Source organism: Ailuropoda melanoleuca, chromosome 13 (assembly GCF_002007445.2).
Source record: "Ailuropoda melanoleuca isolate Jingjing chromosome 13, ASM200744v2, whole genome shotgun sequence".
NCBI lineage: Eukaryota > Metazoa > Chordata > Mammalia > Carnivora > Ursidae > Ailuropoda > Ailuropoda melanoleuca.
The window spans coordinates 3383261-3409404 of record NC_048230.1 but is presented as its reverse complement, the minus strand read 5'-3'; the positions used below and the strand labels follow the sequence as shown (position 1 = coordinate 3409404).

The following is a 26144-nucleotide window of genomic DNA, read 5'->3' as shown; positions in this document are numbered from 1 at the left end:
ACAGACCCCAAGTGGCAAAACCAGCTATCTGGTCCAAATGCCCTGCGCTCTCCCACGGTGCTGGGCTGATTTGAAAGGAGAAAGGTACAAGCAGTGAGAAAAGTGACATAAAACTTTGTGGGTTTTCCCTCTTGTTTCTACTCTCCTCAAGTAAGTCACCTTCGTGGAGTCTAGACCTTTCTGTGAAGCACTGAAATGAAGATCACAGAGACTTTGTTCTCCTGCTGCTTGTCCTTGTTGAGCAGGTTGGATAGGAAAGCAGACTTCAGATCTATGTATAAGCTTTTAATTGCATATAGCTGTCAGAATATAGGGCATTTTCAGTCAGTCAGCCAATCAGTATTTACCATGAGCCCTGCCTGGGGACACAGCAGTGAGCGAGACAAAGCCCCTGTCCTTGGGGAGCTGACAGGGAGTATCGACTTTGGGGGAAACACACAAGCATATAAAGAAATAGGAGCATTTCAGAGAGTGGTGAGCGCTGTGAAGAAAGTAGGCCCTGATCACAGCAGAGAGGGACAGGCATGGAAGTGTAGAGGCAGCGGGGAAGGGAGGCTGGCTGTGCAGGGAAGGTGCTCAGGGTGGCCTTGACATGGCGCCACGACCCCGAGAAGCCAGCCATGCAAAGACCTGAGGGAAGAGCTTTAGGAAGAGGAATGGCAAGGAGGTGGGAGCGAGCGTGGTGCGTCTTGAGGGACAAAATCGGAAGAGAAGAGTTGACAGGACTAGAAAGAACAAGAAGGGAAGTGAGGAAGTTGAGTCTGCAGAGGTGGGCAGAGGCCGCAAGGGAGGAGGCTGAGGGCTCCGGTCGCTGAATATTCCAAGTAAAATTCCAAGGATTTCTTAACCGTGTTGGACAAGTTTGGACGAGGTAACCTCTAAGGTCCCCAGCCAGGGGAGATGCAGGGAGGCCAACAACTCTAAGTCAAGCACACTCTGGTACTTTCTACCAGAAGCCCACCCTGCCTCATTTGCCCTATTCTTCTGAACTGCAGCTGATTTTTAAAAATAAGACCAAAAAAAAAAAAAAAAACCCCACAAAAAACAACAAAACATGTCATGCCTGAGAGATGGTTCCCAAGAGCCCTCCATCCACTTCAAGAGAAGTTACGGAACTCCAACTTTTCTAGAAGGGTAAGCAAAGTGAAAGAGAGAACAATTAGCATTCAAGCTGTACCAAGAGAGAGGAGTGCGGGGCGTCTCCTGTCTTCACGGTTGGTCCCATTCCCAAGTAACTGCGGCTGGTGCGAACTGAACATTCCCTCCCTCCCTTTCTCCCTTTCCCTTTGCGGTAACGCGGAATTCGAAAAGGGCGACAAGGGGCGCCTGGGTGACTTAGTTGGTTAAGCGTCTGACTCCTGGTTTTGGCTCAGATCATGATCTCCGGGTTGTGAGACGGACCGGATCCATGCTGGGCATGAAGCGTGCTGAAGATTCTCTCCCTCTCCCTCTGCCCACCCCCGCTCCCCTCCCCTCNTTCATTCCTAGTTTTCAATCAAATTGTATCATAGACTCCGGGGAGGAAGAGTCAGCGTCATGAAGGGCAACAACAGTTCCAACAAGTTCTCCTAAGCACGGGAATGCTTATCTGGAGTTACTTAACGAAGTCCAGCTTAATCAGTGACTGTGGCTGTGGTCAGAGCCACGCCGGCACACACTGCACAACTGAAGGAATTCGTTAGAGCGCAAGGGCCCTGGAGCTGCCAGCAGCAAATTAGAGCCAAGCTGCTCTTTAAGGACAAGCTGGAGCAAGCACATGGGGCCATGACCGCATCCGGAAGGCACGTCGCATTATCAGGTCCTGGTTTCTTGGATGTGTGAGATCAGCATGACTCTCCACGTCTCCAGAGTCACCCAGGCTGGCAAGGACTTTCTAGGGGTCAGAGTATCAGAGGGCTCCCCGCCACACCTTCCTATTCCTGCACTCAGCAGTCCCCCACATATCAGCAAGGCCCCCCGATTCACGTCTCTGGCTAAACCTTTGACCCATTTCCCTTTATCTTCAGCAGAGAAGACACATGTGTGGTTGTCTCTCCCCGCTTGACCCTAATTTTATTTGAGAAATAGCTTTTATTAAATATTTGGTTGTGAAGATTATTTTTTACATATTGTGGAATTGGTTTATAATTTGTTCTGGGACTTTTGCATCTATGTTTATGGGTATGATTTACATGTAATTTTTTCTCTTACTATCCTCAACAGTTATGCCAGTCTCATAGAATAATGCTTTATGCCATAAAATAGTTCTTTACGTCTTTCCTTTTGGGCTAATCAAGATTCCCCAGAGATTTCCAATCTCCTGGGCACTAGAGCTCTTTTTTTTTTTTTTAAATTTTATTTATTTATGAGAGAGAGAGAGAGCAGGGGAGGGGGGAGGAGCAGAGGGAGAGGAACAAGCAGACTGCACTGAGCGCAGGGCCTGACAGAGATCCAGAGATCACGACCTGAGTTGGAACCATCTCTTGATGGATGCTTACCTGACTGAGCCACTGCGAGCCCCTGCCGGGCATGAGTTCTAGGAGCACAAGATGGCAGAGAACATTCGGAATGTGAATACTCAATCCTCTGATGGTACTTTCATCCTCAGCTCTGTTTCTGACCTCCAGACCACAAACTGTTTTTCTCTCTTGAGAATAAATCTTGATTGGCAGGGGTGGGACAGTCACCCAGCTGCCCAAAGTAGGGAGGGGATCTAACAGACATTCAACCCTCCAGTAACCCTCCTTTCGCTCCCAGTTCCCTTAATGGCTATCTGGAGCTGCCATATTTGGATTATGCAACGTAAATTGGTTTGCTCAGCACTGGCTGTCTCCACCATTGGCTGAGGATTCAATTTTTTCAGCTCTGTTGAATCTCTCAATGCCTCTGTCTGCTTTCTGGTGTATTGCTTCTCTTCTGTTGCTCTGGACATTGTGGATTTAGGTCTTCTAAGCGCATCATTTAACAAAGTGAAGTGTGTCTTCCAGTTTTCAAATATCTGCAGTACCTATAATAGTATCCTCCTTTTAATTTGTGTATGTGTTTTAATTAGTCTTGTCAAGATCTGCTAATTTACTTCATTTTTTTAAAGAACCAACTTATGGCTTTGTTGATCCTATCTTTAATTTCTGCACATGCATTTTATTTCCTTCTCCTTTCTTTAGGTTTATTTTGCAGTTCTAATTTCTTGACATCGATGTTAGCTCAATTTTCAGTCTTTCTTCCATTCTAATAAAATCTGAAGGCTATAAAATGTATGTAGTTTTAGCTGTACCTGTCATTTTGAATATGTAGCATTTTTTTTTTATCATTGTTCAGGTTAAATTTCCTTTGTGATTTCTTCTTGGACCTATGAGTTAATTTCTAAACATATAGGAGCTTTCTAGTTAGCTCTTAATTTTAGTTTCCAACTTAATCGTTTGGAAATTTGTTGAGCTTGACTCTACTCCCCAATATATATATGGCCAATTTTTGAGAAAGTTCCCTGCGTGCTCAGGAAGAACACGCAGTTATTAGATGCCGTGTCCTACAGATGTCCGTTTTACCAAACTTACTAAATGCTTCAATCTTTTATATACTTGAGTTTTTGGTTGCTTGATCTATCAACAATTGGTAAGTACGTTAAAATCTTCCATTATGACATTGGAGTATTTTTCCATATAATTATGTTTTTGTTTTATACACTTTGAAGTTACTAGGCACATACTAATTTATAATTCAGTATCTTTATATTTTTCTGGAGAACCAAGTAAACATACAATTATGCAGTGGTTCTATCTCTAGTAATGCTTTTTATTTTAAAGCCTATTTCCAGGGTCACTGCGTTGCACAGCTCCGGGGAGGCTGTGAATAACATACCCTAGCATCAGTCTCTTTGGTTATTCAGAGTAGCCCTAATTTTGCTGATTATTAGTATAGCCAACACCAGATTAATTTTGGTTAGTATCTGCCTGATATATCTTTGCCATCTTTTTTATATCCAGGTTGCTGATGTCTCTTGTAATTAGCTATGGCTGAGTTGCTTTTAAAACTCCAGTTTGAAGGTCTCCTGGGTGGTTTAGTCGGTTAAGCGGCTGCCTTCGGCTCAGGTCATGATCTCGGGGTCCTGGGATTGAGTCCTGCTTTGGGTTCCCCACTCAATGGGGAGTCTGCTTCTCCCTCTACCTCTGCCCCTCCCCCTGCTCATGCTCTAATAAATAAAATCTTAACAAAAACAAAAAACCCTCCATTTTGACAATTTGTCTTTTTTCAGGAACATTTATATATTGTAATTATTAGACACATTTACATTTATCTGTCTTATTTTGGACACTCTATTTGTCTTGCATTTTTTCTCTCTCACCATCTTGCCTTTTCATGGATTGATTATATTCTTGCTTGGAAACCATATCCTGCTTATTTTTTAGTAGTTCATCTAGAAAATTTTAGGATATATTAACATACCAAGGTCTAAAGTTAATCGATATATTTATCTTCCTCCTGAATGACAAAGAATATGTTTCGTCCAATCACCTCCCTAATTATCGTTATCTACTTTCATGTATTTTAGTTTCACCTTTCTTTGAACCCTATTAGACTTACCTACAGGCACTTTTTGTTTAGATGATGCACGTTTTTATCACATTTCAGATGTCCCATACTGGATCACTTCCCTTCTGTTTGACTGAAAGTGTATTTTACTTCACCCTTGAAAGACGGTTTCATTGAGTATAGAATTCTAGGCTCACAGAAGATATATTTCACCATCTTCTTGCTTACATAGTTGCTGATGAGAAGCTGTCAATCTAACTCTTTTCTTTGGAGGGAATAATCTGTGTTCCTGGATGCTTTTAAGATCTGTTCTAGGGCTTTGCTATGATGTGCCTAGAAATGGGTTTATCTTGCTTGGAACAGCAAGGGTTTACAACAATATTGTAAACACTTCGATTAAAGCTTGAGCCTTTAGGGGCGCCCGGGTGGCACAGCGGTTAAGCGTCTGCCTTTGGCTCAGGGCGTGATCCCGGTGTTATGGGATCAAGCCCCACATCAGGCTCCTCCGCTGTGAGCCTGCTTCTTCCTCTCCCACTCCCCCTGCTTGTGTTCCCCTCTCTCGCTGGCTGTCTCTGTCTCTGTCAAAAAAAAAAAAAAAAAATCTAAAAAAAGCTTGAGCCTTTATCTAATGTTATCTTGGAAAGTGCTATGACAGACAATATCCCCAGACTGGACTGAGAAGATTCTAGGAAAGCCAGAAAGGTCGGGGGGCTCAGGCACTGATGGAAATGTTGATTAAGAGGGTGTATTTATTTGCTTTCAGTGAAAGGGAGACCCAGTCTCAGTAAGACACATACTCTCCAGCCAATTCCAAGGCTGGGCCCAACAAAGCTTCATTTCTTACTCTTGTAGAGACCCCGGATCTCGATGAAAACACGGCTAAGTGGCAGGGACACAAGCTCTCTTAGGCGTGGTGCTTGGCCATCCTCTGCGGAAGCCAGTGACGGTCAGCACCGGCTGGGAAGGGTCGTCTATACCACAGAGAAGGTGTGGCAGGGAAGCCCTGAACAATCTTACTGTTTCTCCATTTTGAGGAATATGAGTCATCTGGTTGCTTTCCTTTGTTGCTAAAGAAACTCTTAGATAGATCAAAAAAGTCACTTACTCTGATTTAGCAAAGTGTTTTATTCAAAAGCTTCTCAGCACCATCTAGTTGTCAGAAAGAATGGTATCACCTTTTCTTGCCCACCCAACTCCCAATTCCAGAGGCAGAAGTTACACCATTGGGCAGGAGCTCCCCCTAAGGATTATAATTCAGACCATGATAAGGTTTTGGCTGTTCTCATACTCATCTTTTTCTAAGCCTCTACTTACCCCTGACTCAAGTAGAGCTGTGCTCCCCCACAGTTCCAAACAACAGGAAGGAATCATGTCAGACGTGATCAACCTCCCATTCCTGGGCTAGCAGAGGCACATTAAATGACCTTGAAAAAACTGAATTCAGTGACTGCCATGTAGGAAGGACAGTGATACTGTCAGGCAGCATGCAGTTTGAAAGCTCAAATCTTAGGACAACCCTCCCCCAACTCTACTCTAGAAACAACGGGCGTCAGGTCCGTTTTCTCTCCGTATTCTTCAATTGCTCATCCTTTCCTGTCTTATTAAAAGACACTAAACCAGACCTTTTTGACAGAGTTAAGACAAACAATGACATCTGATTAAAATGCTAAGAGATCCTGAGGTGTTGGAGATGAGGAGAGTACATAGTGTGACCTGATCCTTCCCTTTAAGAATATTTTGTTTCATCATAAAGCACACTTCTCCAAAGAGGTTCCTGGAGGAGAAATCCAAGAGTCTGTGCCCCGTGGGAACCCATGTAACTTTGGCTTCAGTCCTTGGATCTGTCCTTTGCAGCTACTTCAGGTCCTGGAGGAGGAGGGAAGAGCTGGAGGCAGCATCAGTCGGCCAACGCCCCCATGGGGTCCCAGGCTGGCAGGACAATGGGCTCCTGCTCTAACACAGCTAGCACCTCTTCAGGGACATGCTTCCTGTCCACCACCACTTCGTAGACGTATTCAGAGAACCACTCATCTGTCATGCACAGGTAACCTGGAGAATAGAACAGAAGCCTCATGAATGCAGAGGGCGAGGGGTGAAGAGCAGAAGCCCCCCCGGCCCTATAAAGCAGCTTTTCACAGAACTTGTATTTGCACACACTTTTCAGCTTTCCCATCTAGAACCTCACTTCACCTAAGTCTTACCAACAATTCTGTGAAGCAGACAGGACAGGCATGGCTAGAATTTCATCAGTCAGAAAACTGGGGCTCAGAGTAACTAAGGGACATGCCCCGGTCACACAGGTGAGGTTCAGACCCGGGCCTCGGACCTAAGACCGTTAGCAGACCCTGTGCTGTTTCAATGCCCAGGCTGGGTGGGCTGAAGATGAGTGCGGAACCCTAGAAGACAGGTGGAAAGGCTTCTTGTTCCTACAGCCCACCTCAAGGGCACTGATCTCTAGGATCAGACAGGCAAGCACACTAGTTCCCTCCCTACCCTGCCCACCTTCTCAGCATCACTGGCTCCTCTCCGACCTTCCCCTCTACTGTCAAGTCCTGCAGGCAGCTCAGCTGCTAGGGGAAAGCCGGTGGGGCTGGGTCATCATTCCCAGGTAGCTCCTTATTTGCAGATGATCCTGTGTGAGTCAAACGACAACGCAGTCTTTGCTTTCCTAGTGGGAAATCTGTGGGAACATCAGGCAGAACTGGGAGACCGAGACAGCATCTTGACCTCTTTTCCTCAGTAAGGCCCCAGGGCTCACGGATCTCTCCAGGGGTAGAACTGTATGAACGCCCCAGGTTGAGAGCTCAGCTGAGAGAAAATGTGGTGCCAGCAATCATCTATCCATCTTAGAAGCCTGCCTTTTCCTATTAGGAAGATTAACCTGTATCTCCACTAGGACAAAAATTCCCCTTCAGGAACGTACTTCCGACAAACCTAAATAGGGAAAAATGTTTCACTTGAGCCACTGATAATATAGAGAGCAAAATTAAAGTGAGAGACTAAAGTGTGTGTATTTAGAACAAGAATTGGCCAAGGAGAGCGCACAGAGCACAAAAATGTGAATCCACACAGGGGTACGACGTGCACCCACACATCCAAGGACTCATAGGAACTAGCAATCATCACCATCGCCACCACCATCATCACCCCCATCTTACCATATATGGTACCTGTTCTGTACTAGACACTTGAGCCATTTTTCTCTCGAAGCGTTTGTTCAAATTGATTTCTGTGCTATATCATTTCTCACTACAGGGGACCAAGAGGAAGGAGAAGCAGCTATTTCTCCCGAGGCGGCCCTCCAGTGCGGCAGTTCTCAGACTTCTAGGCCCCAGGATATTCTTAAAATGATCGGGGATGCCAAAAAGTTGTTTATGTGGTAACACCTACTGATACTTATCGTATTAGAAATTAAAACAAAGTTAAAAATACTAACTCATAAGAATTAAAAAAAAAAAAGTGAATAGAAATAATATATTTTTAGGAAAAAAAAAAACATTACATTCTCCAAGATAAAATAAACTTTAGTTAGAAAAATGGCTTTGTTTTACAATTTAATGTCTGGCTTCACAGAAGACAGATGAATTCTTGTATCTGCTCCGTCTTCAATCTGTCGCAATCTGTTGCTCTGGCTGAAGGAGAGGAAGTAAAATCTGGCCTCACACGGATATGTTGTTGAAGGGAAGACCTTGCAACCCCCCTAAAAGGGGCCCCAGGGACCCACAGGGTTCCTGAGAGCATACTTTGCCAACCGCTGCCCCAAAGGCAAGACCGATTTAAGTAATTAAAATGCAACATGATGGCAAGTCTAACTGTGTAAACTAAATGGTGTCACAGAGGACATTATTTAACATGAAAACACAACTGTTTTGGTGAGGTCTCCTGGGCCCAATTCTCTTCACCTCTGACAGAAGCCAAGGACAGCTCCCCCGGATGTGGCACAGGATGTCTATCGGCACAAGAAAACGCCCTGGAGAAGTGCTCAAGGGCTCCCTCCAAGTCAGGTAAGGGAACGCATCTCTGTCCACGGATGCCTGCCTCCTGATCCCCGGCTCCTTTTCTCAGCCGCAGGTACAGGCAAGGGGAGCACAGACCAACCAACGCGGTAGCCTGGGCTGCTTCTGGTTCCTGCTTTGATTAAATACTCCAAAGTCCCTGGCTCTGCTTGTGTCAGTCGAGGACCTGGCCTGCACCGCCGCCAAGTTCTCTCAACGGATAGACAGTCCTGTCAACTGATACCAACTATCAACTCGGGCAGAGGAAGGGCCAACCAGTACCATTTCTTGCTGCATCCTAAGTCACTGCTTCCTGAGAAACTCCTTATCTGCCTTCCCCAAGAGGGGCTTTCAGTGGGCAGGAAACCAGACTACTAAACACCATACCATTTGAAACATTAGTCATCCTTCCCCTTCCCATAATGCAAGCTAAATAAATCCCCAGAGTAGCTTTGGACAGTGAGGCAGGTGAAGGACAGAGGCAGAGTCATATAATAAAGTTCTGTGTCCTTATGACAATACTATCATCACACAATCAAATGAGTCTCCAAAGAATGCGCAGAGAAAATGGACAATAAGTACATGTACACTATCTTGTTCCAAAAGCAGATCAGATTCAGTCCTCACAAATTAAAACTCCTATCAATCGCAATCCACCCTCTCAGTGTCCCTACCCAGAGGACCTGCCTTGATTAGTCTCTCTCTTCAGGATATGAGTTCTTTGGGGGCCCACAAACACCTCACAGTCTAGGTGGCGGCCAGGTAATTGCACCCTGAGCAGATAAGGAACTTGGGGCTGCTGTAACTGTTGTACCCCATGTGTCTTGGGAGTTTGAGATCAGGATCAGCATGTCTGAAACCAGAGTGAGTGCTGTGTAAGGGAGCAGCAAAGTGCCCATTCAGGCAAGTTTATTTTTTTATTTTTTCAGGTAGGTTTAAAGTGGCTATTCTGATTTGAAGAAAGTTGCGGCTTCTAGCCCTTAAGCACTTTGGCCACTAGGAAGAGGCACTCCCCAGGGAAAAAGGAGAAAGAAAAATCTGCAACAAGGAGCCCAAGGTTATACTTAAGGAAACAGATTTAAGAACTAAGGTGAAATCACATTTTGCTTAAAAGTGTTGTTTACATGCAATGAGAAAGAAATAAAATAAGCGAATAGTCCCTCAAAAAAACCGCCAATGTTTCTGTATTTGTTAAGAGAGAGGGTAGTGTTGGTCTGTAAAGGGAAAAACAGTGTCTGTTGATACAACTCTAGACTGATTAGGCCAAATTCACTCAAACCGAATACCACTGAATAGGTTAGTTTAAAGGGAAGAAGGTCTTTAACTGAAAACAGTTTTCTGAAATTCTACCAGAGATCTAACATTTCAACCTTTCAGACTTGATTAAGGTGATAAATACATTACCATTTATGAATTAGATATGTTTTCTATTTTTTGCGATCTGTCTTCTAGGAGGTATTTTACCTCACTAACAAATGATTTGTGGTTAATGGGGGGTGGTTTTGGGGGGCTATTTTTGAAAAAGGTGTGACAAAATCAAGTTTCTGTTCTGCTCTGATGGATGTGTCTGGCAGCATGGACCTAAGGAGGCTGGACCCTCGAGGCCTCATTAAGTCACTGCCAATCGTTCACCTGATGGTAATAACTCAAGGCTGAAGAAAGCCTCCAAGAAAGGAAAGCAAAAATCTCACTGGCATTTGTCTCATATTTCCAACGTCCTCATAAATACCGGAAACTATTTCACAGAACATTAGCCAGTCATTTAAAATGAAGTTGCAAAGACCATGTAGCAACATGGAAAACATTTAAGCGATAAAAGTGAAGTATATAAAAATGATACATATTACATAATTACAACTATGTTATGAATCCAGATATGCAGGTGAAAAACCCTTACCAAAAATAAACAAAATGATTTTTATTCAACAGGGCTGATTTTCTCCTCAAAACTTCTGAATTCTTATATTGGTTTTTGACTCCCAATCCTAAAGATTACCCAAATAATTAACACTCGTTTTAACAGATTTTGGAAACACGGGAAGAGGAGGAAGATGAAGGGAAGAAAATGAGGAGGAAGAGGAAGAGGTAGATGAGACGCAGGAGAAGAGAAATATAAATTTAAGAACCGCCTACAATCCCACCGTTTGAGATAAGCCCTGTTCGGATTTTACACGCAAGCCTTTATAATAAAGCTTCTGCGCGTAGACTCTATACATTTCATAAAACGAGACATCACACATGCTCTTTACTACAAAGGACCACACAGGCTGTGGTACTTTCCATATTAATTTAGGGAACACAACTAACTACATCACAACTTTTAAGTGCTGAATTTGGATGAGTAAGGCAAAACGAATTTAATCAATCCCCTACTGAGGAAGTCTGGCTTGTTTCTCATGCTGAGAAACAACACTGCTATAAATATTTTTGCAACTAAATCTTTGTACATATCCTTAATTATCTGTTTAATTTTCTTTTCTTCAGGATAGCTGGCGCTCTCGCACACGAACCCACGCTGTTTTATCCGGTAAAGCGAATGATTAGAGGTCTTGCGGCCGAAACGATCTCAACCTATTCTCAAACTTTAATTTTTTTTTCTTAAAAGATTTTATTTTTATTTATTTGATAAGAGAGTGTGTGCATGAGAGGGCACGCAAGCAGAAGCAGGGGAGTGGCAGGCAGAGGGAGAAGGACAAGCAGGCTCCCTGCTAAGCAGGGAGCCCAACGCGGGGCTCATCCCAGGACTCTGGGATCATGACCTGAGCCCAAGGCCGATGCTTAACCAACTGAGCCACCCAAGCGCCCCAATACCTTACATTTCTACAGAGTATGTTGCAAATGTACAAAATGACACAATCCCTTTGAAATGGAATCTGGCAGTATCTACAAAACTTGCAAATGCATTTATCCCATCACTAATGCCATTCCTGGGATTTTATCCTATAGACATACAGTACTTGCATGGACATACTATGTATTTAGGCACAGTAACTAATACTCGTTTAGCACTTGCCATATGCTAGGCACTGCTCTAAGCATTGTGCATATGTTAATTCACTGCAATATTGTTTGTAATAGCAAAAGACTGGAAATACCCCAAGTTCCATTAGTAAGGGAACTGGTTGAATAAACTATGGTACATCCAGACAATGGAAAATAATGAAGCTGTCCCGATACGGAAACACACTGATATGAAATGCCTCCAAGACATGCTGTTGGGTGAAGTGAAAGCAAGAGGCAGAGCAGGGTGATACGGCGTGTTGCCTCTGATGCACTAAACCACACTGAAAACCGAAAACAGAAACTAACAGCAGTGGCAACCTGAAAGAGGGGAAGGGAGTGGCAGAGATGGAAACAAGATTTCTCTTTATATGCTTTCTTATAATTTGATTTTGGGATAATGTGATTTTATTATTTATTAAAGGAATTATACTTTAGGAAGCAAAGCGAAACAAAAGCATACACATAAATCTGCAGGGAGCTCCATTTCACAACGTAATTTCACATCCACTCTCCTTGTTTTAATTTTAATCCTGCAACAACACTACAAAGCAGGAAGGGTTGGTATGCATTGTCTAAAGCCATGTAGCCCGTATTCAAACCTAGGTCTTAAATTCAGTCTTTTCCACGGGGCTCAGCTTCCTCCTACAGAGCGCTCAGAGACTTGGCAGCTACGGCCGAGGCAACAAGTAACAGCGCGTAATCTGGTTCAGGCACCCGGTTGGCACCAGCTCCACCTGCTCACACATTCCACATGGAAGGTCATGCCAGGTGCCCAGTTTTATATCTTTAAATCAAAGAGATGTCACGTGTTCCGGGTGCATGTATTTAGAAGACAGAGACAGGCTGGGCTGGATGTTAAAAAAAGAGAAAGGGAACCAAAAGCACCATTTATGAGACAGACATTGGACAGTGATCTGAGACGAGGCTTCTTTTTCCTCCAGAGTAACCCAAAAGTCTGGCTGTATGGTGGGGACACATTCATGTTCTTGAACCTTTCGCTGATAAGAGATACTCTTAAAGCTTGATATTACCTGTGTCTTTTTAACAGAAACAAAAGCTAGAGAACTTGCAGAGTGAAAAATACGGTAGGGAAACAGGGTTGTTTTGGTTTATGGGTTGTATTTTTTTTTAAACCCTCAAATCACAACCAAGTTCAGTGAGCAGAAGCATGTGCTTCTGAGGAAGTGTCCTCTGCTAGGGAGCCCAGAAGAAGCCTATCTGCCTCTGTGCTGAGGAGAGAAGGCACCGTGCCAACCGTTGAGATTTCTCCTGTCCCTGGACCAGTAAGCATGAGCCAGACAAGCCTGAGAACACACACAGGTCTGGCCAGGTCTCTAACAATGGACAGGAGAGGAAAGATTCAGATGTCATCCAACAGGCTATTTTCCTGCTGAAACCCAAATGACTTCTCTCTGACCCCAAAACTGTCACTACTCCTGTTTCAGGCAAAGCTTGCTTTTTGATCTCCTCAAAAGCTCACACTATTTCTTGGCCTCCTTCCTCAGACCTACCTGAAGCATGCTGCACATGCCAAGCGCTACCTTCTTTTCAGCCACCTTTTCTCTGGCTGGCCTCCCACTTCCTTTCCAAAAACGTCACGACCTTTCCTAAAACTCCACTCCCTCTTGAGGACTCACTAAGGAGCCTTCACAGTTCCGATCACTCACCATCTACCTTGCAATTTATCCCCTACACTATTTTGCACTTATTCTTGTGTTTATGTTTTACTTACTCATTCTTATAATAAATTACAAATACTATATACGAAGCAAGAGTTACAAGCTCAACTGTCCCAGCTTCAATCCTCCTGTCTCCTCACTGCACCTAGCATTGGAAGGATTAGTACTGCTGCCGATGCGGTACAATAGGACAGCTGGGCTTCCATTCTCTTTCTGAAACCTGCCCCAAAGCCTTTTCCCTTGACTCGTTTTCTGACTACCTGGCTGCAGCACTACTCACCAAGTTCTCCCTGACGCCATAAAGGCCCCTGACTTCTTGCTAACCCCTCCCCGACCTCAGCTTCAGTGTCATCCTAGCGTCTCCCCATGGAGGGGCCTCTCCAGTTCTTTCTCTTTCTCTGTCATCTGCCTACTTGGAGAAATCGTCTTTTCTTTTCCCTTGCTGGGTCTTCTTACCCTGTATCTTACAGTCTGAGGAGCACACCACGAATGCCACTTCTGTCACATCACAGCCCTCTGCAAGTCCCCTTCCCGGGTCCCTGGTGAATAAGTATAAATTCCTTGGAGGGTCCGACATTCATTCCACCATGCTCTGTGCACGGTCCCATGCATCCCATCAATAAATGTGAGGTGATGCTATTGCTAATGGTTTTTCCTCAGCACTAGGTTTATTCACCGCCACTGCTTTCTCTCACGAAACTAAGCCCGTGTGACGAGCCATCCACCCGGTAAACTGGTGATGTAGCAAAATGGTCACCCTACGATCCTGAATTCTTAGAGATCTGAAACTGGAGGTGTGGGCAAGTGACACAGCCCTCCTCTAGAAGAGAACGCTTAAGGGGCCTTCTTGTTCTGCCTTCATTTGTCCACAGGTAACAGCAACGGTAACGATGACAGCTAGTATTTTCGAGCACTTCTTATATGCCTGGCATGGTTCTCACAACAACCCTACGAGGGAGGTACAATTACTACCCCTATTTCATAGATCAGGGACATACAGGTTTTGCAGGTTAAATACCACGACCAAGGTCATACAGCCAACAGGTGGGACTGCCAGAACCCAGGCGGTCCGGCTCCAGATCCGGTGCTTCCCGTTTATCCTTCTCAAACCAGTGCAAATACATCCTGGACACAGGAGGATTGCAAACAGTAGATCCTCTCCACAGGAGAAAGCAAATACACACACAAAACTCTACGCGAACGTGAGGAGATCTGTCCCTGAAACTGAGGCCCGGTTACAGGTCAAAAGGAGCTACTCTGCCATAGTGTGTCCCCTCTCACAAACGGTAGCCTTTCCTAGTCACACACTTTAGTAAGGAAGCAGCAGTCAACCTCAGAGCGCATGCTTGTTCTGGTCCACTCATATGCACTAATTTTTAGCCCGAGTCATGCAGGCTCTTTGGTTAATAATGATGGAGGGCGAGAAATCCCTTTGAAAGAACTCTGAAAATCAGAGTTGGTAACAGCAGCACTTTTCCCAAGCTGGTAGAGACATGAAAACCCTGAGGTGACATAACAAATTTGTACCTTGCCCCTTTCCAGAAAGTCAGAAGCCTCTGGTTTTAGCTCATATAATTTTCTCTTATTTCAGTACATTCAGCTCAATATTACCTATAATTTGCATTATTTGTGCTAGAATTACAAAACTGAATCTCAGATTTGCAAATACTACATTATCTTTTGTAGGTAATATACATTTTTAGGGAAGCTGTCTCTGTCAAATTACGAAACCTGAATCCTGGGGAGCCTGGGTGGCTCATGGCTCAGGTGGTTAAGTGTCCCACTCTTGGTTTTGGCTCAGGTCATGATCTCATGGGTCGTGGGATGAAGCCCTGCGACAGGCTTGGGGAGTGTGCCTGAGAGTCTCTCCCTTTGCCCCTCCCCCAACTTGCATGTGCGCACTCTCTCTCTCTCTCAAATAATCTTAAAAAAAAGAAATCTGAATCCCAGTTCTATCTCTGACACAGTGCAACCCAAGTAAGTCAAAACCTCTCAATAAGTTTTAGTTTTTTCGCATACAACACGGGTATAATCACCCACGCTCATATCCTGAGTTACTCTACCTCGATGCCATGAGGAAAAATAAATACAAACACATCAGCAAATTTTGAATTCTTATAAAGATAATATGAACTATAGATACTGAGTACGTCTGACAGAAATATGGAATACTCATGAACTCTCCAGAGTTATGTTGTAGCATACAGTTTGAAAAACGCTTTCACACATTATTTCACTGGATGGCTATGCACAAACAGTAGGCCCTCATAGGGAAACAGAAATTATCCATGTTACTGATAGAGAAATGTGAAAGTACAGAGAGTTAAATTACTGTCCAGGATCTATAATCAAGAAAGTAGCTGATCTCCTGGTTCCACAATATACATTAGATGAAGGATGTGATGACTTTTTTGCCTAGCTTTGGACATACTGTCTTCAAAATCCTATGGGGTAGTTTGGCTGGTAAGGCAAGTTTTCAGGAAGCAGCAGAAGTCCAGATATAATCTGAATCAGCCATATACACTTCTTTCCAGATTAATCTCTAATATGCCAAAGTCTCTTTGATGGAAATCAAGACACTCTCTTTTAGGAAGAAGTCTGGAAATTTCACTAAAATGAAATAAGGAACAGAAAGGCTATTTGTAAGAAAAGATGAAGAATGTGGGTTAAAAACAATTTTAAATGTTCATGTATTTGAAAGGCACAAAAGCAATTTGAAAAATGAAAAACTAATTTTGGTTCAAAATAAAAACTAAGAGAGACAAAATTTTTCAAAGAAGTATTTTCTGGGGCACCTGGCTGGCTCAGTTGTTACAGCATACAACTCTTATTCTTGGGGTTGTGAGTTCAAGCCCCACGTTGGGTGTAGAGATTACTTAAAAAAATAAAATCTTAAAAAAAAAAAAAAAGAAAGAAAAATATTTTCTTTCAGTGACCACTACAGATTTAGAAAATAATACCCTCCCTACCCTCACTTAAAGGTTATATTATCTAGCATTTAAGAAACTAGACTAAATGAACATGAAGAACTTTGTTATAATTCCATGTTCAGAGTTCTGCTGTGCCAGACTTTAAAACTTGAATACATCTCATGATTAAGTGAACCAATCATAAAGAAATAAAGTTCCATAATAAGATTGGTTCATTAGGAAGACCATCCAAGAATTCAATTTATTGACTATCAGAAACACTTTGTTATATGCACGTCAGAATTAGATAATTATTGAAGCTGGGTGATGGGCAGATGGGAGTTCCTTGATACATTCTGTTTACTTTATATATGCTTGAAATTATCCATGATAGGAAGTTAAAGAAAAAAAAAAACATAAAGCAGCATGGACACAATAATTCTGGGAACTAATAGGTGGTTATAGTTTTTTACTTGCCCAACTCACAATGTGCTATATTTGAACATAAACCTTCACCAGATCCTCCCTCCCTCCCTCCTTCTTCAGATTTCTGGCTATAAATGGTGCTCCACAAGCCCCTTCTCCTGGCATGGGGCATTTATATGAGGTCTCCAGATCCTTCATAGTTTTACATGTTCCCTCCACCACTAGTTTCTGATCACCAAAGAATGGACTAGATGCTACTAGAACAGAGAAGCTGAGAGGAAGCACAGTTTCGTGGTTAAGAAAACAGGCTCTAGGGGCGCCTGGGTGGCACAGCGGTTAAGCGTCTGCCTTCAGCTCAGGGCGTGATCCCGGTGTTATGGGATTGAGCCCCACATCAGGCTTCTGCTATGAGCCTGCTTCTTCCTCTCCCACTCCCCTTTGCTTGTGTTCCCTCTCTCGCTGTCTGTCTCTATCTCTGTCAAATAAATAAATAAAATCTTAAAAAAAAAAAAAAAGAAAGAAAACAGGCTGTCTGGATTATAATTCTGGTTCCATCACCTATTAACTAGATGACCTGCCAGTTATTTTGGTTGAAAGAGTATGCTCTTTTCAAGTGAATTTCTGATGAAGAGAGAGAAGCACTAAAGGTTATTTCCTCTATTTTAAATTCTTAAATGTTTTACAAACTATTTTACTCTAACAAGCCTACCAACTTTTCAAAATGAAAGACAATGTAACAAGTCCCAAGGTCTGTTCCCTCATCCAATTGTGAAATCCATTTTTTAAAAGATTTTTATTTTTTTTTTTAAAGCAATCTCTGCATCTAATGTGGGGCTTAAACTCACAACCCCGAGATCAAGAGTCAGAGCTCTTATTGACTGAACCAGCCAGGCGCCCCTCCATTTCTGATATGATCCATAAATGTACAAAATGTACAGCCAAGTATTTTAAGAAGCAGGTGAAAAAAGAAAGCCATGTTGTTAATACAATATGTTAGATATGCATTCAACTTTCAGTCCAGCTGACTAAGAATACTTGAATTCACCAACAGAAAGTAACCCAATGGGCCCAGTAAGACAAGAATTAATTTCTCCTTTTATGTCTCTTGGGGTCAGAAGGTACTTTTTTCCATTTTGGTAAACAGGTTATTTGATTTACTTAGTCATCTCTGTGCAAGAAAGGCCATGAACATGACCAATGGAATGCGGAAGACCAAAGCCAGGACTGGGCAGAGGGCAAGGGCTGCATGCCTAAGTATCTCTGCTGTGTTTATATCTAGCTTGTATTATCAACACAGCGTTCTCAGGAACCATCAATCTTAACAGGCAAAAGTCCCAAAGAGAATAGTAACAAACTGTTAACAATGTTATCTACAGAAACAAAACCCCGGCAATGCTGCTCAAGAGTGTTTTGTCCCCTGAAAGAGCACAGAGGTTCTGCCTCGTGCATGCTGGCCAGTGCCCACCAGGATGACTGACAGGAGGGCCTCGCTGTGGTGAGCACATATCGTTAGCATAACAACATACTACATGTACTCTCCTAAGGTCAGGCCAAGTGTGCTAATTAAGTGAGATCATGTTTTCTTTCCTTCCTTCCTGTTAAGTAAAAAGGAACATTGCTAAGGGGTGCCTGGGTGGCTCAGTCAGTTAAGCGTCAAACTCTTGATTTTGGCTCAAGTCATGATCTCAGGGTCATGAGATCGAGCCCCAAGCCCCACGTTGGGCTCCATGCTGGATGTGAAGCTTGCTTCACATTCTCTCTCCCTTTCCCTTTGCCCCTCCCCACCAAAATATTACTAAGACATACATGAAAATAATTTATTTTGGCTTTGAATGAACTATTCCCTACCCCCCCTTGGCTCATATCTTTCAGTTCTCTACTGAAATGCTTTGCTCAGTTATTCAAGAACAACAAAAAAAGTTAGTTTAATCTTAACTAGATAGCTGAAGATTTCACCAAGGATTACAGGCAGATCACAGGAATCAAGACCTCAGCTCTCTCAACATAACGGTATTAGTAAATCAGCAAAAACAAAACTTCTATTGAGTAGTAGTAAAGAAGTACAGTTGAATGGGAAAAAGATTAACAAAGTGGTCCAGAATCCTCTTTAGAGTAGGTATTTAGGGGTGCGCCTTGGTGGCACAGTTGGTTAAGCTTCTGACTCTTGGTTTCAGCTGGGGTCGTGACCTTGGGGTTGCGGGATTGAGCCCCACGTCAGCTCTGCACTTGGCACAGAGTCTGCTTGGGGGTTTCTCTCCCTCTCCCTCTGCCCTTCCTCCCTGCTCTCTTGAGCTCTCAAATTCTCTAATAAATAAATCTAAAACAAAAAAAGAGTAGGTATTTAGGCTCAAAGTAATAAAGACAGTAACTCACACTACACAGAACAGCATCTGCCTGACTTAATATTAATACGCATTTATTCTCTCCTAAATGGATATAACCACATAGTGTAAACCCTGAGAGCTGTTTTTCTTTCTTTTTTGTAATGCGAGTGCTTGACTTAAGCTTTGATTGCCAAGGCACCCACTGCAAAGATGGCTATCTCAAATAAACACATTGCCAGCCACATGACTAGATAGAGAGCCACACCACCTCCCCGCCACTGAGGCCCCTTTGTTTTAGAGATCCTAGTTGATTTTGATAACTGACCATTTAGGCCACCACTTGCTTCTTCTCTTCCCATGCTTTAAGGTCCTGCTCTTATGTTTTAAAATCACCAATAAGCAGTGAACCTGTGAAACCCTAATCTTCCACCCTCAACTCCCTTTAAAGCAGAATTCCAGGGACGTGCATGCTGTCTTCCTGCAACTTCAATGCGTGGCCCCAGGTGAGCTGTGTAATTTCCAGGTTCTGTAAGCAGTAAATCCTCATTTTTTCTAAGATTCCCGATGGTTATTGCTGAAGGGCATCTTGCAATCAGAATAAAAACCACAAGGGCTGGTCAAGCCACAACACTGGTTACTGACAGGCCAACAAAAACAACAAAAACCACACTACGAATCTATAAACTGAGTGACTGTTAGGGATGTAAAAACATCACAGATGCAAGCCAACAGATCCAGGCTCATCTAAACCGTAACTGTAGTCCTTTTCTTAAACACGAACATTTACAATAACAAACCCAAATTACAGGGACCAAATCAGCCCAAAAATGAAACAGAAGCTACAGAGGTTCACTAAAGCAATCTCTTATGTTTTAAAATGTTAAAAATTGCAAATCCTTCCAATTCAAGACAAGTTACTCCTTTGCATTCATTTCTTAACTACTACCAATTTGCAGATGTAACTAATCATGAGTTATCGTAATCTTTCTGTTAGGTTTGTTAAGGTTCCTACCCTTCTCCAATTGATCCCAATGTGTATTTGTCTTAAAATAAAATTGATCATATAAGGAATCACCAATTAAAAAATATACTGCACTTTATTTTTTTTTTTATTTTTTTTTTTAAAGATTTTATTTATTTATTTGACAGAGATAGAGACAGCCAGCGAGAGAGAACACAAGCAGGGGGAGTGGGAGAGGAAGAAGCAGGCTCATAGCGGAGGAGCCTGACGTGGGGGCTCGATCCCATAACGCCGGGATCACGCCCTGAGCCGAAGGCAAACGCTTAACCGCTGTGCCACCCAGGCGCCCCAAAAAATATACTGCACTTTAATTCATAATAGTTAATTTAACAAGCACCCCATAACCACAGAACAATCGCAGAAATCACAGAAGGGGCACACCCAACTGAGATGAACAGAATTGCACTAGCAGTGCTTGTATTTGTTTACATAGAAACAGTGAGCGCCCGAGTTTCATGGCAGATCCCAGGGATGGTCAGCCAAAATCCACCAAGGATCACATCATGGGGAGATGGAAAGACTTAGAACAACAAATTAAATGGCTTCCAGGTTTCGGCCTGTGCTGCTGAATCACAGCATACTCAAGTCAAGTTCAAAACTCAGGACTCTGAGAAACAAACTGAGGGCTTCAGATGGGAGGGGGGGTGGGGGAATGGGATAGGCTGGTGATGGGTAGTAAGGAGGGCATGTATTGCATGGTGCGCTGGGTGTTATACGCAACTAATGAATCATGGAACTTTACATCAAAAACCAGGGATGTACTATATGGTGACTAACATAATATAATTAAAAAAAAAAAGAAAAAGAAAAAAAAAGAAACAACAGAGATGATAAAAAAAAAAAAAGGTACTCCAAAAAGCAAACCTCTGGCAAACTGATCTTTTAAAGAAGAAGTGAAAGCACAAATTAAAATGGCACATTGAATTAGGGTTTAAAAATTATAAGAGAATATCATGTAGAGTATTTAGAGTATTGACCAATAACTGTGAAACCACAAAGCAAAAAAAAACAAACTCAGGTTAATAGACTCTTATAAGACCGTAGTTTTCAAATACAAATGACCGATGTCCCATCTGCTCACCTCCAAACCTGTGCACCCCTCCTCCTCCACCTCTTACCCCTGGAAATCCTAGGGCTCTGACAAACACAGTTGGGAAGTCACTATCTAAACAGGCAACAGGCAAAGAGTTGCTAAGATCTCTATTTTCTTTTTCTTCTTTAGTAAGGAAATTTCTGGCTGATTCCTGGTTGGTGGTGGGATGAGTGCTGAAGTCTGATTCCAAATGTTGAGGTATCTCTCACTGGATTCTGTACTACTTCTTCTCAGTCTTCTGGCTAGTCTAGGAAGCTGTGCTTATTGCATTTTTCCTAGCCAGAACCCACCGGCTAAATGTCAGGAACACGGACTCGCTCGCCCAGTGCTCTATGGTGGTTGCCACTCTGGGGTTGAAACCCTCAAGATTAAAGCATAAACACACCTTAGGGGCACCTGGATGGCTCAGTCGGTTAAGTGTCTGCCTTAGGCCCAGGTCATGATCCCGGAGTCCTAGGATCCAGCCCCACGTCAGGCTCCCTACTCAGCAGGCCCCCTACTCCCTCTGCCTTTCCCCCTGTTCCTTTTCTCTCTCAAATAAATAAATAAAATCTTAAAAAAACAAAAAAACCCTTAAAAGGCTTTTATCTACTATGAAAAGCTGTCTTTAAAAAGTATGGTCTCAAGGGGCGCCTGGGTGGCTCAGTTGTTAAGCGTCTACCTTCGGCTCAGAGCGTGATCCCGGCATTATGGGATTGAGCCCCACAACAGGCTCCTCCGCTGGGAAGCCTGCTTCTTCCTCTCCCACTCCCCCTGCTTGTGTTCTCTCTCTCGCTGGCTGTCTCTATCTCTGTCAAATAAATAAATAAAATCTTTAAAAAAAAATAAAAAAATAAAATAAAATAAATAAAAAGTATGGTCTCAAAAATTTGCAAGGATGTGGGGCACCTGGGTGCTCAGTTGGTTAAGCATCTGCCTTTAGCTCAGATCAAGATCCCAGGGTCCTGGGATGGAGCTTGGCGTTGGGCTCCCTGCTCAGTGGGGAGCCTGCTTCTCCCTCTCCCTCTGCCCCTTCCCACTGCTCCTGTGCTCACGCAAGCTCTCTCTCAATCTCAAATAAATAAATAAATTTTGCAAGAATATACCCTAAACTGTTCATCGATGGTGATCTCTGGATGATAGGATTACTTTAAATTTTTATTTTCTTCATTTTGCTTATATATATATATTTTTTACTTTTCTATAACTCATATATTACCTGTTAGCTTTTGGCTCAATTATAATAATTTCCTTATGACTTCTGCCTGGGATTTGATTTGTCAGAACAGAACAGTTCTAAACGGTAACCAGAGCATTCCTCTGCTATTTGGACTTCACAGGTTCTAAGGAGACTCCAATAAATGCCTAAAGGTTTTTGCCAATGCTGTTCTCCCACTCAGAAGGTTCTGACTTTCCAAAGAGTTAGTGCAGTAGATGAAAATACACCAAATACTATATAGCAAGCGTCCTGGCAAAGGGAACTCAGCCTTCTCATTGGTCAAGTGGTTCTGGTACAAAGAGGCCTAGTAGGGTCGGCATGGTTTGGAATGAATGCCAGCTGGTCTCAGAATCAGCTGTGGGTTCAGGCACAACATGCTGGTCACAGGGATCATGGAGGCAAACTAGATCCTCAGATTTTCTGTAGAACCGTTCAGCTAAGGGACTAATAACTGAAAAACGCTCCACACTGGGGCAGCTTAGGAGGCAGAGAGTAGCGCAGACTCCAGTCACCCTGAGTTAGTATTTGCAGACTAAGCTCACCTTTGTGGCCGTGATCTTCGCCCCATGAATTCTCCACTCTCCATTTCACAAACGTACCGTCCTGATCGTCCTGCAAAAGAGCGGGTAACAGTGTACAGTGTGAAACAGGTCCTCCTGCTGAGGAGTCGAATAACTGTAGCTCTTCAGCCACTCAGAAGAAACAGCCATGATACACACGATCACGGCCATATACTCCCTCCTGTAACTAAAGCGATACTCTGACAGAGTGAGCTTTAACTCTCTTGGGAGTAAAGGTGCAATACACCTAACAAAACAACAAAAACTATTTTCTCCTTTACGTTATATTCTATACCAAAAATAAGCATATTAAATTGCTACTTGGCTGACAAAATGAAATATTAAATTACCAAAAGTGGTGAACACCATCTGAAGCCAGGGACCCTTGCTTTAAATCAGTCAGCATTCTCTGTAAAGGCTTCCCACTGCATTCATTTTAGAAATGACTCTAAGACCTGGCCAGAGTTTTAAAAACAAAACAAACACATTCTCATCACACTGCCTAATTTTCTACGTAGTAGCACCAAGTAACGGTACTCTCCAAATGTGCGCTTTTACTGATTCAGTGACACAAATGCTGTACGTAATACAACAGAGACTGAATGGCAAAGCAAAAGTAAAAAGACTATTTTCATAAAACAAAATCCAGACAGTTCTACTGTTCTTCTTTTATCTTCATGAATAAACTCAATTATAATCTTCCTAAGGGACAATGACACGGTAATCTTCATTTATAACCTCTACTACAGTGACACAGAGAGGAACAAGAGGAAGGCTCCATTTGGGAAGACTTTTTTCTTTTACATTTACCCAGGGCATTTGCTGATGTCAAAACAACTCAAATCTTTGAGAAGAGACTTGGCTCCTAATGATTTCATCTGTCAACTCCCACTTGCATATAACTGCATGAATCTCATCTACATGGGATCTGACTAGAACTTCTCTTGGCAGTTTTCTTAGATCTCAGTAATTTTCAGTCTCAAAAACAGCCAACAATCAAACCAACAAGTTTCAAACACCCTTATCTGTACTACCTCTTAATCTTGGAAACAGGTACCTTCAAAACCACAAAATTAAACTATACATTCTGGAGCTAGCCTATCAGATGTCTGTTGTGGTTTTCTACTCCCCCCTCATTGTAGTACATTTTTACTTTCCTTTTAAATATCACTGTTAGAATCTCTACCACCCTAAGGTCAATTACTAATAATGAGTTTGCAAATGTTTCCTCTCCTTTGCCAATGAATTCCTGCATGACCTAGACAGAGCTGTTCTCTGTGTCATCTACAAATATGGAATAATACCTGGACCTCCATCACAGGGATTCCAAGAAATCAGCAACCAAGAAAGAATATCCCAGAATAGAGCTACTAGCATTTATCTTTGCATAATCATTCAAATGCAGTGCAAACTAGTATGGTAGTCAAAAACTCAAATTGGAGGGAAGAGAGAGATTTCAACATAGGATTCCAGTTTTGATAATATAAACTCTGCTTTATACTATTAGCATATAAAGTAGCTCCATTTCTCTGAGGAAAAAAATGGCATGTTAATAACCCAGACCAATCAGAGAATGGAAGTTCCAGAAAAAATAACACAGTATGTATTATTTTTATCTCTGAAAATGAGGAATATAACAAAGATGAAAAATGATAAAAAAAAAACAACAATGAAACCTCTCCTGGAAATTATAGGTTTTTCATTTATTTTTGTTTTTTAATAATTCTCTAAATAATTTAAAAGTTTAACTTAAGGAGCGTTTTTTATAAATCCTGCAATATAGCAGGTCCAAACATATAAATATAAACCACTTAATTCTATTCTAAGTGTTTTAGTATTTTATTTACTTTAGTATTTTGTTCTTTTTTTAATAGTATTTTATGAAAAGTTCCTTCTAACTTTGCTTCTAATGTCAAGGTAGTTATTCTGTGACTTTCCTTCCAGTAATTAGGCTAGAAAAATAACTTTTTTTTTTTTATGGCGGTAAAGAATTAAAATAGTTTTAAGTCTTTTCTTCTATGATCCCTGAGCACAGGAGTGAAATATACACTCTACAGCCTAGAAATGGGGAAGCTTATTTGTGAAAGGTAAAATTTCAGTTACTGTTTCCAACAATGGGTTCTAGAAATAGTGATACTACTATTCAGAGTATTTCATAGGAAATTCGAAATACTTTATATCCAATTTCCTGAATAGCTCCGTATAAATCCAGTAATGGGCAATGAGTCCACAGATTACTGTTACTGATGTTTTGCTGCAGAAGAATCTGAACGACAAATGAAAAGAAGGTAAGTCTGAAAACATATGTCATCAAGACAGGAACACTTTCAGGGACTATTTTAATTCCTTATACATAGAAGTTATCTTCTCCCCCAGGTTCTCTCGTTGACCTCTCTTCACATGAAGAACTTCCAAAGTCACAGAAGAGCTGTTATTCCTTACTCCCTTCTGACCCAAATTCTGCTCCTCACGGGAAGTTCTTACTTTATTGCCTCTGAGCATGCAGCCAAACCCCAAGTGACGTGAGTATGAAGTCTTGCTTGGAAGCTAACTTGTAACAGAAATCACACAAATGAAGCTCTGTTACATAACAGTCTACAGGAGAATGTAGGCCCATCTGTGCAAACAACACAGTAAGCATGCTGAGAGTCATACCTTCTCTGAGACAGCAGTGAAGGTCATGGCGTGGGTCATAAGGGACTCACCGAAAGTCAACCTCTCGGCTTTATTCATGTTCTTCAAGGAGACACCAAACACTAACTCATGATCATAGCTGTAAAAAGAACGGTAGTACAGAATAAGGACAGTATAATCAAGCGGGAAAACTGGCTTCTGGTTGTAAAGGAACACAAAAGAAACTGAGGAAGCTCCACAGTCCCGAATAAATACGGGCTGGAGCTCTTCAGAGATTATGGTACACGTGCAGAATTTGTTGTCTTGCAACCAATGGAGCATCGGACTTTACATTGGAATGCGGGGATGTACTGTATGGTGACTAACATAATATAATAAAAAATCATTTAAAAAAAAAAAAAGAATTTGGTGTCTCAATGGGATTCCATTCTCTATGTGCTACAAGCGTACTGAGGAAAATATGAAGTAATTAAACAAATTCCCCATCTCAAAGGCTGACAAGATGAGTCTGTAATGGTCAATTTGGCAAGAAAATCTTAAAAAAAATCTTTTGAAGTAACTTCTTTAAAAAATGGTCTTTTCTGGAGCGCCTGGGTGGCTCAGTCGGTTAAGCATTGACTCTTGATTTCGGCTCAGGTCATGATCTCAGGGCCATGAGACTGAGCCCTGCATCACGCTGGTGTTCGGTGTGGAGCCTGCTTAAGATTCTCTCTCTCCCTCCGCCCTTCCCTACCCCTCCCTCTCAAAAAAAAAAAAAAAGTCTCTTCTGAGCTGAACCACCCAGTTCAGAACC

At 42.4% G+C, this 26144-nt stretch overlaps 1 protein-coding gene across 1 annotated transcript in view; it reads right to left on the bottom strand.

Moving 5' to 3' along the window:
- Window positions 1-5614: 5614 nt before the first annotated feature.
- BLMH (bleomycin hydrolase) overlaps window positions 5615-26144 on the bottom strand; it is a 47389-nt gene continuing 26859 nt past the window's right edge. Inside the window, exons 10-12 of the mRNA XM_002912304.4 lie at window positions 25373-25490; window positions 22700-22769; window positions 5615-6558 (exon numbers count right to left, since the gene is read on the bottom strand). Coding sequence (XP_002912350.1) covers window positions 6407-6558; window positions 22700-22769; window positions 25373-25490 — 340 coding nt within the window. The 3' untranslated portion in view covers window positions 5615-6406. The remainder of the gene's footprint in view (window positions 6559-22699; window positions 22770-25372; window positions 25491-26144) is intronic.